Source organism: Chiloscyllium punctatum, chromosome 39 (genome assembly GCF_047496795.1).
Source record: "Chiloscyllium punctatum isolate Juve2018m chromosome 39, sChiPun1.3, whole genome shotgun sequence".
In the NCBI taxonomy this organism is placed as follows: Eukaryota; Metazoa; Chordata; class Chondrichthyes; order Orectolobiformes; family Hemiscylliidae; genus Chiloscyllium; species Chiloscyllium punctatum.
In genome coordinates, this window is record NC_092777.1 from 17490972 (window position 1) to 17507208 (window position 16237).

At 40.9% G+C, this 16237-nt stretch overlaps 1 protein-coding gene across 3 annotated transcripts in view; it reads left to right on the forward strand.

The window, feature by feature from the left end:
• Positions 1-16237, forward strand: part of LOC140463844 (uncharacterized) — a 71181-nt gene that overhangs the window by 12574 nt on the left and 42370 nt on the right. For all 3 annotated transcript variants that reach the window (XM_072558243.1, XM_072558244.1, XM_072558245.1), the window contains exons 3-7: positions 118-207; positions 1971-2101; positions 2882-2934; positions 9118-9260; positions 9972-10058. In XM_072558243.1, the coding sequence (XP_072414344.1) occupies positions 118-207; positions 1971-2101; positions 2882-2934; positions 9118-9260; positions 9972-10058 (504 nt within the window). The remainder of the gene's footprint in view (positions 1-117; positions 208-1970; positions 2102-2881; positions 2935-9117; positions 9261-9971; positions 10059-16237) is intronic.

Here is a 16237-nt window from a genome sequence, read left to right on the forward strand (position 1 = left end):
AGTCTGAATTAAATTCTCATCCTAAATGAAAGGCCAGTGGTTAACCCATTATGTCCACATTTTCTCCCAAATAGGAACACTGATATTCCATTAATTAGCTCTTAATTATTTTATAAGTTTTCGACAGAAAAATTGGATGGATGTAGGAATGGCAACACATTAGACCTACATGGAAAAGGAATTAAAAAGCTACAGAAGTTTGAAAAGGTAAGCATTTTCTATTCCATTACTATACTTTCCAGATCATAAAATCTATTTGAAAAGTCATGAAATAAGTGTGGTGCTTCTGGCTTTTGATGATTTTCATTACTCATAGGGCAATCGTTTTCCAAGACAATTAATTAAAGGCCCATCATTTAATCACTGGGCACAATTCACTTTGCGAACCATTGGATTACTTTTCTCCGTTCATGATAATCCATTTAGTGGTTATTCTCCATGAAAACTTTGCTCTCTTAGAGTCCCCAAAATCCAGCTGGGCTGAATGGCCTTCTGTGCATAATTTTATATCATTCTTGTTCGTTGGTGAAGTGGAGTGAAGGCATGGGGTTGGCTTGTGATGGAGGAGGAGAAGGGAGGTTGTCTTGAGACAATATAATTTCTCGAATTCGGACCTTTTCAAACTTGTCAGAGAAAGCAATCCTGTCATGTGAACACAATCTACATCAAAGTTTATAAATAAATGATTTTCTCTATGTTTGGCATTTTTGACCACCTCTACCTGAATTTAAAATGAAAATGAAGAGCTGAATATGCTAAACTGCAGTGAAATAGAAATGGTAAAATTGAGCACTTTCTCTTTTTCTGATTCTCAGTGAGAAAATGTATGTTTTGATGTAAAGCAAACCACTAAAAGGGTGGTACAATCCTCATTAGCATATACTGTTACATTATGCATCGTGGCATGCTACAAAAACCTTGCACCACTCTTCATTTAATATGCAAGTCAGCTGTTTATGTACTACAGAAGCCCATTTTAGCATTACTGTGCTGTAGTAATAACATTTAGCTTACCAAATTTTAAACATGGGGGATATGCTGCTGTGTTTCTCAAATTCTCACAGTTTACTGTGTGAAGAAATAATCCAAGAACTTTCTTGATTTCAATGCTGTTCAGTCACAAGTTTGGTACATTTAAGATGCAAGATCCTAAAGAGACTTAACAAAGTAGATGCTGAAAAGATGATTCCCCCTTATGGGAAAGACCAGAACTAGGGAACGCAACCTGAAAAGAAGGGTCTCCCATTTAGGATGGAGGATTTTTTGTCTCAGATGGTCAAGAATGCATGAGAGGTCAGAATCGGAGAAATTAAGTTTGAGGAACTAGGAGAGAATACAGATATAAGGAGGCCTGAGGTCACAGTGAGGTTTGTAAGTAAGGATGCTAAATTTAAAGTCAAGATGTTGCATGATTGGGAACCATTGTGGATCTAAAGGTTTTTTTTTTAAAAAAGGCATGTATGAGAATTTCAGCAGCAGATACGCTGAGACAGAGATGAAGTTGGGCAATGTTACAGAGCTGAAAGTAGGTAGTTTTCGTGATTGTGCAAATATTTGGTCAGAAGCTCATCTCTGGGTCAAGAATGGCACCAATGTTGCAAACAGACTGGTTTAGTCTCAGAATGTGATCAAAACCAGGATGGAGTCTATTGGCTCGGGAAACCCAACTTTGGAGCAGGGACCAAAAAGAAATTTGCTCCAGTCTTCCCAATTTTGGTTTATGACAAGCAATTGTAAATAATTTAAGTTCTTGACACCCCTTTATGCAGCAGTAAACCTAGTATTTTCTGAAATTCCCCATTCATTTTGGCAAACATTATTGTTATTGTGCATCAGCAAAAGTTGCAAAATCTTATTCAATTTTCTCAAACCGGGTTCAGATAAAGCAACATTTAATGTTATTAATAATGTTTTAATGCTATCCAAAGAATGGAGGACATTCAGAAAATCTGCAATTTATTTCATTACAGTTGCCTGGAATGAAAACTTTGGACCTGTCCTGTAATTCTATAGAAGAAATTGAGTATTTGGACAACCATAATGAAATTACAGAGCTTAAATTATATGGTAATAATATCAGGAAAATTAAGAGTCTGGATAGGTAAGTTTTGATGAAGATTAACTTATTGCAAGATAGATATTATAATTGTTTGGAATCTAATTAATTAGTTTGATTTTTTTGTTTGCGTGTGATGTTTTGAAAAATAGTCTTTCAAGAATTAAAAAAATTATGCTTTAATTATACCTGTTTCAAAATCGAATGTATCTGATTCATGTAAATTTGTAAACCATTTTGTAAACAGGAGCCAATTGGCTATAAATTGCATCACAATCAAAGAATCTCTGGGACAGTAATCTACCTGATATAAATAACATACTTTTTGTGTAGATATTTCTAGCACGTACTGACTGGGAAGCTGATTAAGTCAAGCTAAGCTTGTATTTTTAAACTATGAAAGTTGAACAAGGAAATGACAAGGAGATGAGGTGTTCCAACCTTGAAATTTTACATTTTTGGAGAGTAATGCAATAAGGCTTGATTTTTAATAAAATTTGGTTTCGGGAACGAAGAATGTAATGCAGGATAGTATATTGGGATCTTGGAGCGTATAGGATATACCATTGCTATGATCTATTCCCCGTTTTAGTAGCTAACTCTGGCAAATTACATTGCACAAAGTTGTATTGTACTTGTACAGAAAAGCTATAGTATGTGTTGGCACCTCTTACTGCTGTACTGGATGAATGTAGATCAAAGAGTAGCCTAGGAATGTAGGGCGATAAGAGAATAATTATTTCTGTGATTTACCTTGAAAATCTGTTTTTGGCATATCCGTTTATAATTATGACTGTTTTTTGTTACTTCATCTTTTATTTATAGATTGCAAGAACTTCAAGTTCTCCAGTTGCAGTTCAATAATATCACAACTTTAAGTAAGTGAGACTTGCCATGGATTTTCAGGGTTAGTAGGGAGGGGCCAAAACAGGATTGGGACAACTTTTAAATTGAGTTTACATTATCAATTACAATCTCGTAAGTGAACTTGTATCCAGAAGAAATTCAATTTGTAGAGCCTCCTAGAAACTCGCTATAGTGATTAATTCAAATAGAATTATGGGTGGATACAGCTTGCACAGGATAATCTAAACCCAATAGAGTCATAGAGCTGTACAGCATGGAAACAGACCCTTCAGTCCAACCCATCCATGCCAACCAGGTATCCCAACTTAACCTGGTCCCATCTGCCAGCACCCGGCCCATATCCCTTCAAACCCTTCCTATTCATATACCCATCCAAATGCCTTTTAAATGTTGCAATTGTACCAGCCTACACCACTTCCTCTGGCAGCTCATTCCATACACGTACCACCCTCTGTGTGAAAAAGTTGCCCCTTAGGTCCCTTTCCACTCACCCTAAACCTATGCCCTCTAGTTCTAGACTCCCCGACCCCAGGGAAAAGACTTTGTCTATTTATCCTATCCATGCCCCTCATAAGTTTGTAAACCTCTTTAAGGTTACCCCCCAACCTCCAACGCTGCAGGGAAAACAGCCCCAGCATGTTCAGCCTCTCCCTATAGCTCAAATCCTCCAACCCTGGCAACATCCTTGTAAATCTTTTCTACTCTTTCAAGTTTCACAACATCTTCCCGATAGGAAGGAGACCAGAATTGCACGCAATATTTCAACCTAACCAATGTCCTGTACAGCCGCAACATGATCTTCCAACTCCTGTACTCAATACTCTGACCAATAAATGTAAGCATACCAAACGCCTTCTTCACTTTCCTATCTACCTGCGACTCCACTTTCAAGGAGTTATGAACCTGCACTCCAAGGTCTCTTTGTTCAGCAACACTCCCTAGGACCTTACCATTAAGTGTATAAGTCTGCTAAGATTTGCTTTCCCAAAATGCAGCACCTTGCATTTATCTGAATTAAACTCCACCTGCCACTTCTCAGCCCAATGGCCCATCTGGTCAAGATCCTGTTGTAATCTGAGGTAACTTTCTTTGCTGTCCACTACACCTCCAATTTTGGTGTCATCCGCAAACTTACGAACTGTACCTCTTATGCTCACATGCAAATCATTTATGTAAATGACAAAAAGTAGAGGACCCAGCACAGATCCTTGTGGCACTCCACTGGTCATAGGCCTCCAGTCTGAAAAATTACCCTCCAACACCACCCTCTGTCTTCTACCTTTGAGCCAGTTCTGTATCCAAATGGCTAGTTCTCCCTGTATTCCATGAGATCTAATCTTGCTAACCAGTCTCCCATGGGGAACCTTGTCGAATGCCTTACTGAAGTCCATATAGATCAACGCTACCGCTCTGTCCTCATCAATCCTCTTTGTTACTTCTTCAAAAAACTCAATCAAGTTTGTGAGACATGATTCCCACGCACAAAGCCATGCTGACTATCCCTAATCAGTCCTTGCCTTTTCAAAGGAATGTACATCCTGTCCCTCTGGATTCCCTCCAACAACTTGCCCACCATCGTCAGGCTCACTGGTCTATAAGTTTGTGAGAAGATTTATAGCTCGGGTGCTCGTTGTTGTGGTTCTGTTCACCGAGCTGGGAATTTGTGTTGCAGACGTTTCGTTCCCTGTCTAGGTGACATCCTCAGTGCTTGGGAGCCTCCTGTGAAGCGCTTCTGTGATGCTTTGACCTACAAAGAATGAAACCTGAAAGCAACACCACCCCCAGATTCTATGGACTACCTAAAGTGCACAAACCAAACATCCCACTCAGACCCATAGTATCACTACCAGGGATACCATCACACAAACTGGCTAAAGAACTACAACAGAAACTGGAACACCTGATCAGCAGATCCAGACACTCTATACAATCAACACAGGAATTCTTGGACATCATCAGAAATATACACATAGACAAGGAAGAAACCATGGTCTCTTTCAATGTAACGGCACTGTTCACCTCTATCGACAAAACCCTAGCCAGAGAAACAGTAGCCAACCTGCTTGACATACAGAACAGACAACAGGACGTTGAACCTATCAACAAAGACGGCATACTCGAACTACTGGACCTGTGCCTCACAACACGCTTCACATTTAACAACCAAATATATGAACAAATCAACGGCACACCCATGGGCTCACCCATCTCTGGACTCATAGCAGAAGCGGTAATGCAAAGATTCGAACAAGCAGTCTTACCGCAAATTCAACCCAAACTCTGGGTCAGATATGTGGATGACCCCTTTGTAATCATTAAAAACACAGAAATAGAGAACACACACCAGATCATCAACGCCACACTCACAGGAATCCGATTCACGAGAGAGGAAGAAAAGGACAACCAACTCCCATTCCTAGATGTGATGGTACAGAGAACACCGAATGGAGAATTCACCACAAAGGTATACAGGAAAGCCACATACACAGACCAAATCCTGAACTACGAAAGCAACCACCCCAACACACACAAAAGAAGTTGCATCGAGACACTATTCAAAAGGGCCACAACACACTGCAGTACACCAGAACTGCAAAAAGAGGAAGAAGAACACCTATACAATGTATTCGCCAAAAACGGATACCCTCGCAATTTCATCAACAGATGCCTAAGGGAAAGACAACGGAACGAGGACATGCCGCAACCCAAAGGACTAGCCACACTACCATACATCAAGAGCATTTCAGAACTGACAGCCAGACTACTGCGACCTCTAGGACTCGTAACAGCACACAAACCAACAGCCACTCTCAGACAACAACTCACCAGGACGAAGGACCTGATACCCAGCATGAGAAAAACCAATGTAGTGTACAAAATCCCATGCAAGGACTGCACAAAACACTACACAGGACAAACAGGAATACAGCTAATGATCTGCATCCACGAACACCAACTAGCCATGAAACGACATGACCAGCTATCCTTAGTAGCCACACACTCAGATGGCAAGCAACATGAATTCGACTGGAACAACACTAGTATTATAGGACAAACCAAACAGAGAACAGCCAGGGAATTCCTAGAGGCATGGCACTCATCCACAGATTCAATCAATAAGCACACCGACCTGGACCCAATATACCAGCCACTGCAGCGGACAAGTAGAACTGACAACTGGAAGCGGCAGATACAAATCACTATAAATGCCGGAGGAAACATCACCAGAAGCGCTTCACAGGAGGCTCCCAAGCACTGAGGATGTCACCTACACAGGAGACGAAACGTCTGCAACACAAATTCCCAGCTCGGCGAACAGAATTACTGGTCTATAGTTCCCTGGCTTGTCCTTACCACACTTCTCAAACAGTGGCACCACGTTAGCCAACCTCCAGTCTTCCGGCACCTCACCTGTGACTATCAATATTACAAATATCTCAGCAAGAGGCCCAGCAATCACTTCTCGAGCTTTCCACAGCGTTCTCGGGTACACCTGATCAGGTCCTGGGGATTTATCCACCTTTATCAAGACATCCAGCACCTCCTCCTCTGTAATATGGGCATTTTGCAAGGTGTCACCATCTATTTCCCTATAGCCTATATCTTCCATATCCTTTTCCACAGTAAATACTGATGCAAAATATTTGTTTAGTATCTCCCCCCTTTTCTGCGGCTCCACACAAAGGCTGCCTTGCTGATCTTTGAGGCGCCCTATTCTCTCCCTAGTTACACTTTTATCCTTAACATATTTGTAAAAACCCTTTGGATTCTCCTTAATTCTATTTGCCAAAGCTATCTCATAGCCCCTTTTTGCCCTCCTGATTTTCCTTTTAAATATACTCCTACTGCCTTTATACTCTTCTAAGGATTCACTTGATCTATCCTGTCTATACCTGACATATGCATCCTTCTACTTTTTAACCAAACCCTTGATTTCTTCAGTCATCCATCCATTCCCTATACCTTATCGCCTTTCTTTTTACCCTAACAGGAATATACTTTCTCTGGATTCTTGTTATCTCATTCCTGAAGGCTTCCCATTTTCTAGCCATCCCTTTACCTGTGAACATCTGCCCCAATCAGCTTTTGAAAGTTCTTGCCTAATACTGTCAAAATTAGCCTTTCTCCACTTTAAAACGTCAACTTTTAGATCTGGTCTATCCTTTTCCATCACTATTTTAAATCTAATAGAATTATGGTCACCAGCCCCAAAGTGCTCCCCCACTGACACCTCAGTCACCTGCCCTGCCTTATTTCCCACGAGTAGGTCAAGTTTTGCACCTTCTCTAGTAGGTACATCCACATGCTGAATCAGAAGATTTTCTTGTCCACACTTAACAAATTCCTCTCCATCTAAACCCTTAACACTAGGGCAGTCCCAGTATATGTTTGGAAAGTTAAAATCCCCTACCATGACCACCCTATTATTCTTGCAGATAGCTGAGATCTTACAAGTTCGTTTCTCAATTTCCCTCTGACTATTAGGGGGTTCTATAATACAATCCCAATAAGGTGTTCATCCCTTTCTTATTTCTCAGTTCCACCCAAATAACTTCCCTGGATGTATTTCCAGGAATATCCTCCCTCAGCACAGCTGTAATGCTATCCCTTATCAAAAACGCCACTCCCCCTCCTGTCTTGCCTCCCTTTCTGTCCTTCCTGTCGCATTTGTATCGTGGAACATTAAGCTGCCAGTCCTGTCCGTCCCTGAGCCATTTTCTGTAATTGCTATGATATCCCAGTCCAATGTTCCTAACCATGACCTGAGTTTATCTGCCTTCCCCATTAGGCCCCTTGTATTGAAATAAATGCAATTTAATTTATTTGTCCTACCTTGTCCCTGACTGCCCTGATAGTTTGACTCTCTTCTGTTCTCAATTGTACCAGTCTCAGATTGATTTAAACTAACCTAAAACTCAATTTACCTTGACTTTTTCTGACAGTTTAATCAAATGCTTATGAGTTGTATCAAAAACATCAGTGAAACTAAGTGGAAATGCCAGGCCATTATATCGTTGAATACTCAACTGAAATCCATGAAATAGTAATTATAATTCTGAGAGAAAAAATCTGTGGAATATGATACTGCACATGCTTATATATGGTATAGTCACTTAACACATAACAGTGGGTTAAATAGATGCAGTATGTTCACAAATGAAGTGGGAGGTGAAATCCTGTTGTCCCTGCAGAAAATGTATTTTAATGTTAAATGTATTGCTTTTCAAAAAGTCTATCTCATTTACTCTTAAGCTGTGAAAAGGAGCAGTGCAGTGCTTATTCTGAATAGACTGCTAGGTGGTTTCAGTTTACCCATCTTTCTTTTGGTGTAGGAAAACAAAAGAAGCATGTGGATCCCTATATTTGGCATTAGGCCTGTTTCTTTGAGGGAATAGTTACAAAGATGCCTCTACCCAGGGCATGCATAATGTACATTATTGATTTCCCACTCATTATAGACAATGGATGAAAGAAAACAATGGAAGGATGGTCTTGCTTCATTAAAAAATCTATAACACATACAGTGTTGTCTGTTTTAAATCGATCTACAAGAGTGATACTGGGTCTTTTTAACATCATTAGCAGAGATTAAAAATATGTGTCTCCTTGTAAAGAGGGATAACAAAGATGTTACAATTTAATTTTAAACAGGAAAGAACTGATTGATATAAACCATATTATTTGTGCCGGCTAGAAACTTTGCAGTACCCACTGATTATGGAAGTTATAACAGTGCCTCTGGTTTTATGCAAGATTTATTAATTTTCAAAGCCATTTATTTCAGAAGTATCGTAGAATAATATTACAGGCTCTGCTCTTATAAAGAGGGAACACAGAAGTTCTGTTCTGCATTTTGTTGCTTTTGGAACTTTGTATGTAAACCTCCAGTCCAGAAAATTTATGTTTACTGCTGTCCTCTTTTGAAGCTGAGGTGCATGGGAAACCCTGAACCAAGTGACCATTATTTATGTGTATGCCCAAGAAGCAAGAATGCTAGCAGGCTGCCATAATTGTGTTTGTTTTGAAGCTTGCAGCCTGTTGGTAGTCTGGCTTAGCACCACACCAGGCAACTATTGAGTGAGACTTGACCATTTTTATGGGTACAGATGTACCAGTTACATTAAAGCCATGATTGACTGCAGCTTGGCAGCAAATGTGAAATGGTAGTTTTAACCTTTTTTTATTATGCTTAGGGAAAGGTCTCCTCAAACTCCGGAAATTACAGCGACTGAGGCTGGACAGCAACCGCTTGATCTGTATGGAATCCCGAGAACTTTCAGGATTATCCCAATTGGCATCTTTGGATATCAGTCATAACCAGTTAACTGACATCACTGTAAGTTACAGAGGTCTGGGAAAATAGTGCAAAAGAGTATTTCATTGGTATAATTTGCTTTTAATAATTAGTTCAGTACATTGACTGCTCTTGAGAGACTTAGCTGGAGTTTATTAGCAACGGGGTTGCCCCTTGGCTAAATCCAATGATATGCTGACTTGGCATCCTACTTGGACTTGAGCTGAATTTTTAACCCCACACCTGATTAGTCACCAAGCTTGAATATTCTCTCTTGACAGTAATTGTCTTCTATTAAAAAAACCCTATTTTTGCCTTCCTTGATAAATCCTAGACTGCATCTTCACCCTTTTTTTATATTGAGCCCTTCAGCAGCTCTGTTCACATGTTTTCCACACACCTTGTGGTGTGAATCTACACCGACATGTTTATCAGTCTCTCTTCCTTACTAAGATTCCTGCAATAGAGGAAAGTACTGTTGTTCAGCGCTGACATCATCAGCTTGACAACTTCTTTCAGATAAATGTAATGTGAAAAATTGTATGTGGGAAAGTGAAATGGGAAAATATAAAAAGGTAAATTCAACTGTCTGCACGCAGGAATAGAAATTTCTGGTTTGATTTGGACTGAGCCAGAATAGGAACAAGAGTTAATGTAACTTCATTAACATAAACCACTGTAAAAGTGGAATTTCACTGAGGGGTATTAACTACATTAACTGAGGGGTATTAACTACATTATATTTTTATCTAGGCCGTGAATATGTTGCCCTGCCTTGAGGAGCTGTTTGCATCCAGTAACAGGTTGTGTGGAGTTATTGATCTCAGCAAATGTAACAAGGTCAGTATTGGATGTGCTGAATGCGAAACATTAAACAGCCCTTATCAGTGTTTGTTGCATCTCTAACAGTTACACAAAAAATATTGATGTCTTCTTCTTTCTATGGAATATAGATTTGTAGAATTGGACTGAGAATTTCCATTATAGCATCCTTCTCATTTTCCTTTTCTTAATCCTATATTGATGAATGTGAACTTTACATGCTCTTGTAATCGATTTTTCACGATTGTAGGAGTTAGGTTTATTGTCACTTAAATCGTGATGCTCCTGTGAATCCAGCTGAGATGTCTTAAAAAAGCTCAACAGAACTTCTCATTGATTTGTTACCTTGGTTTACATTTTGACCAACCAGATCATGACAAATTATTTCTTACTGTCCATCACTTTTTTGGAGGCTAACGGAGAACTATGAAAATGATTTTCAGAACACAACCAGGGAGAGAAAAGAATTTCTGATGTGCAAAGGATTATGAAAGGCTTACTTTGATAGTTAAATAGAGTTATGACTCTGCAATATCTGAATGAAACATACTAAGAGGCATATAGTCAATTTACAGAAGTATGCAATGAATAAATCAATGCTTTAAAATAATTTTACTTGATTGTCATACACTGTATAATTTGTGAATTATGTGTTCAGAGATTTCAGTTCTTAAATGTTCCATTGAAAAAATTGTTGCTCCAAACTTGATGGTCGAATTGTTTATTTTGTTACATTTCATCTTCTTATTTAATACATGATCGTGGATACAGGTTAATGATTATTTGGTCACCTGTCAAATTGCTCTTATTCATGGTTTCCTCTGACTGCTCTGGACTCACGTGGCAAAAACCATGTTTGCAGATGAAGGTGTAAAGGCAAATGAAGGAAATTCAGAGTACATATAATCAGGTCATAAATGTGAATTAGTATCGTTCATTAAAAAAAAAGACATTTGAGGTTTTTGATCCAGATGAAGTTGGAAATATTGATGTATGATCTAATATGTATTATATTTAAATGTGCAGTATACACTAAGTGCATTGTATGTTACATGCACCTATTGGGTGGAATATAAGTCATGTAGTCCAAGTTTGGCTTTGGTGTGGAAATGCCACTTCTGCTTTGAGAGTGGGTTGGGTTTTCTGATGCACCTGCATTATTGTCAGCTCATTATATGTGTTTGCATGAGTAATTGGGCAAATCTTCGAATGGGGGGTGGGCAGGAAGTTGGCACCCTCCTGTTGTTTCCCCACATGGTCGTAGCTTCATAGTTAAAGGACAGCTGGACAGGGAATTGCTTGTACTGGATTAGTGGTGCTGGAAGAGCACAGCATTTCAGGCAGCATCCAACGAGCAGCGAAATCAACGTTTCGGGCAAAAGCCAAATGCTTGGGGAATTGCTTGTTGCAAGCTAGAAGCATTATGTCAGTCTTTGGGCTGTTCACTCCCCCGACCATTGGGGTTTCTCAGTCCAGACAGAATGTCCTCTCAATTGACTGACACCTCATTGCAGACTCTCCAATAGGCCATACAGAAATGGGAGAGATCCTCCTCCCTAGGCAGCTGGATGCCCTCCTGTTGGACCATATCCGCATGAACAGAGATGACAGCACACATTAATACCTCTGGGGTTCACTCCAACACTTGGTTACAGTGTTGTAGACAGATGCACAATTTCCTGTGGTCCATAGAGTTAATGGATACCATATAGTCATTGCAACAGGGCATCAGCAATGTAACTGCAAGTTGCCAAGTGTGGCAGATAGGAGGATTGACTGCAAACCTCAGTACCAGATGGATTATGTGGACTGAATGTATTCCAGCCACCTCATGCTGTCAATTTGGACTTATTTCAGGACAGTGTGGTTGTTAGTCAATCACCAAAGAAGCGCTATCATAGGTATGAATGTCCATACATTGCTCAAGCACCTCGTGAGATGACAATTGATCATTCTGGTTGCCTACAGGAGACCAATGTGCACAATGGGAGCGAGTATTTGCAGACTGGCAAAAAGGTGCTTAACATTTTGATCCTGGATTCGAAACATTATTTCAGCTTTCTTTTCATTAATGCTGCTAGTCCTGCTGAGATTTTCCAGCAATTTCTGTTTTGTTATTGATTAGGATCCTCATTCTCTTCGAGGAGGAGGCACTGGAATTGTCAGGGAAGGAGTTGGACTGTGCCTGTGTAAATGGAGAGCCTTGAGTTTCAACATTTGTAAAAAGGGACTGAGAAAACCTACCTCCTGCTCTGCCTGTATTGTTGAGAATTCTACTGTGTCCTCCACCAGTCCGGAAACATTCATCTTCGTGGCTGCATGTTCTAGATGAAGCTTGGTGTCATAATCCAGTGAGTACATCATAAATGGGGTCCACGTCTGATGGAGGATGTGTCAGTTGAGGTTTCAGACATTTGGAGGATTACTGGAGGCCATGCCCCTATTAAGCCCTGTGCACATGACGGACGTTTGGATTTGATCATTAGGGATCTTTTGGAAGTACACAGGTTGGCAGTGGACTATCAAGCAGAAATGGATGTTTTGTGCAAAAGCCCTTCATCAGGAATCCTGATGAAGGGCTTTTGCCCAAAACGTCGATTTTCCTGTTCCTCGGATGCTGCCTGACCTGCTGTGCTTTTCCAGCACCACTCTAATCTTGACTCTGATCTCCAGCATCTGCAGTCTTCACTTTTGCCTATCAAGCAGAAATGTCCAGCTAGGGAAAGTCTGGAGGAGTCTATCCAAGTTTTTTTCTACTTTCATGCCTTTGGGAAGTGAGCACTTGGCTATCCTCAAAGAAGGGTTAGTAATGGCTTTGGAGACGCGTATCCAGCATAACATGACATGGCTGCTGGATATTCACTTTGGACCTACACTCTAAGCATGGGTGCACTTCAGTAATGATGAAGCAAAAGGAAGATGTGGCACCTCAATCTGGCTCTGGGATCCCCTTCTCAAGGAGTTAGGGATGCTCCATTGTGCGTGAGTCAAGTTCACCAGAGGGCTCATCCCAGGCCACTCTCAGGGTAACCTGTCAGTCTACCTGCTCTCTGCCAGTGACCCCATCGCCTCCAGCAGGCCAAGCTGTGGAAGAGAATCTCAGCAGGTGAGATCCTTCAGGCCTTTGAACACCAGGGATGCCAGCAAAAATCATCAAAGTCAAAGGCCATGCTGTCAGCAGGTTACCTCCGTTGTAGATGTTGGGACACAGTTGTAACCTTGTCTTGGATAGAGATAGATAAATAAATAAATATTATGTGCCATACATGGGTGGCACAAATGTTTAGTCTCCATATAAAGTAATAACACTGATAAATATAACTCTGATTACACATTCTTTACATTTATTTAATTCTGATTATGCTAATAATTGGTCAGGAGATTTCTTTGGAACCCCGTCAATCTTGAATGAGATGGCATAATAGAGACATTATTTGTTGCCTCACATCATCAAAAGTGTAACCTCTGAGCATCCTGACATGTAGCAGTGAGGATTGGTTGTCATTACAGAGGTTGTGGCCATGGAATGCAGCAGCAATCCAGCAGCTACTAGTTACCACAAAGTGACACCTCTGTGAATGCTCCTGCACATCAGCTGTTTAATTTCTTGTCTTGCTCGTGTCCTGCTGTGAGTTGTAAGAAATGTGCAGAGAGCAGACAAGGGCTATTCAACAAAATAAGAGTGTGCAAGTCCATGACAAAAGCAAGGCAATATGGAAAATATCCATCTCCAGCATCTGTAGTCCTCACTTTCTCCTAGAAATCTCCAGCATCTGCAGTCCTCACTTTCTCCTAGAAATCTCCAGCATCTGCAATCCTCACTTTCTCCTTCAATATGGAAAATATGATGGTTTCCATGTGGGTAGATCCAACAGAAATGCAAGATATACAGAAATACAAATGATGAGAGATTATGAACTATTGATGTCTAAAGGGACTTGGTTGCCCTTGTTCAGAAGTCAGTGATGGTGCTTTTTGGATACATTTAAGAAGTCAAATGTTTGATGGCCTTTATTCTGGAGGAATTGAGTGTCGAATTCAGATGCATTGCTGCAGTTGGTTAACTCACCTGCAGTATTGTGTGTTGTGGTGGCCTGCTGACCCAAGGAAAGATATGCATGCCATAAAGAAAATGTAACCCAAGTCTTACCCAAGTTACTTGCAAGAATTGTGAGATGATCCTAAGAGTAAAGCTTGCGCATATTGTGTCTGTATTCTCCAGAGTTTAGAACAATGAGAGGTCATACCAATGAAATGTACAAAACTATTCCAAGACTCTATTGGTAGATATAGGAACTATACTCCCTGTATTTGGGTGGCTGGCGAATTGGTAGTGTTGACAAGAGTCACGGAGTAAGAAGTAGGCCATGCTGGGCTCAGTCGAGAGTGTGGTGCAGGAGAATCGACGTTTAGAGCATAAGCTCTTCATCCGGAATGAGCCTTGTGGGCCAAGGGGGCTGAGAGATAAATGGGAGGGTTGTGGGGCTGGGGGAAAGGTTGCTGAGAAGGCTATAGGTAGATGAAGGTGGGGATGAAAGTGATAGGTCAGAGAGGAGGGTGGAGCAGATAGGTAGGACAGGTCAAGAGGGCATTGCCAAATTGGAAAGTTGGATCTGGGATTAGGTGGGGGGAGGGGAAATAAGGAAACTGGTGAAATCCACATTGAATTACTCTGGTGTTTCCCAGCATTACAGATACTGAACTTCAGCCAATTCAATTCACTCAAAGTGATATCAAGAAACTGGTGGTGGCACTGAATAGAGCAAAGGCTATGTGCCCTGCCAACATTCCACTAATATACTGAAGACTTGTGCTCCAGAACTTGCTGTTCCCCTTGCCATGTTGTTCCAGTACAGTTACAATATTGGCATCTATTCAACATTATGGAAAACTGTCCAGATAAGTTTTGCACACAAAAAGCAGGACAAATCCAACTCAGCAATTACCTCCCCATCAGTCTCCTCGTGATCATCAATAAAGTAATGGAAGATGTCATCAACAGTGCCATCAAGCACCACCTGTTCACTTATAACCTGCTCAGTGATGCACACTTTGGGTTCTACCAGGGCCACTCAACTCCTAACCTCATTACACCCTTGGTTCAAACATGGACAAAAGAGTTGAATTCCCAAAGTGAGGTGAGAGTGACAGTTCTTGACATCAAGGAGCCCTCGCAAAACTGGAACCCACATGATCAGGGAAATTTCTCTGTGGTTAGAGTCATAGTTGGCATATAGGAAGATGATTGTGGTTGTTGGAGGTCAGTCATTTCAGTTCCAGGACACCTCTGCAGGAGTTCCTTAGGCAATGCAACAAGATCTGGACAATACCCAGTCTTGGGCTGACAAGTGGCAAGTGACTCATGCCACACAAATGCCAGGCAATGACCATCACCATTAAGAAACAGTTTAACCACTCTCCATTTACAATCAATGGTGTTACCATCACTGAATTTTCCACTGTAAACATCCTTGGGGTTACCATTGACCAAAAACACAACTGGACTCCCAAATAAACAGTGGTTACAAGAGCCAGTCGGAGGCTAGGAAAAGTGAGGTGAATAACTTACTTCCTGACTCCTTAAAGCATATCCATCATCTACAAGGCATAAGTTAGGAGTGTGTTGGCGCACTTGTCTGGATGGGTGAAGGTGCAACAACACTCAAGAAGCTTGACAATATCCAGGACAAAGCAGCCTGCTGATTATTACCATATCTACACTCCCTCCAACTGTGTAACTGAGTAGCAGCAGTGTGTACCATCAATAAGAAGCATCAGAAAAATTCACCAAAGATCTTCAGACAGAACTTTCTAAACCCATGACCACTTCCATCTAGAAAGACAAGGGCAGCAGATACATGGAAACACCACTATTCTGCAAGTTCCCTCCAAGCTGCTCACCATCCTGACTCGGAAATCTATCACCCATTCCTTCACTGTCACTGGGTCAAAGGCCTGGAACTTCTTCCACTCCCCCCTCCCAAAGGGCACTATGGGTCAACCTACAGATGTGATCTGTAGTGGTTCAAGAAAGCAACTTACCACCTCCTTCTCAAGGACAACTAATGCTGGCCAGCCAATGACACCCAGTTCCCACATCCCATAAATGAATTTTAAAAAGTATGTTCCTAGACATTAGTGTTTCATTGGTCATGTTCTAGAAAAATAACAAAGTTGGTTAGACAAGAATAAGATAC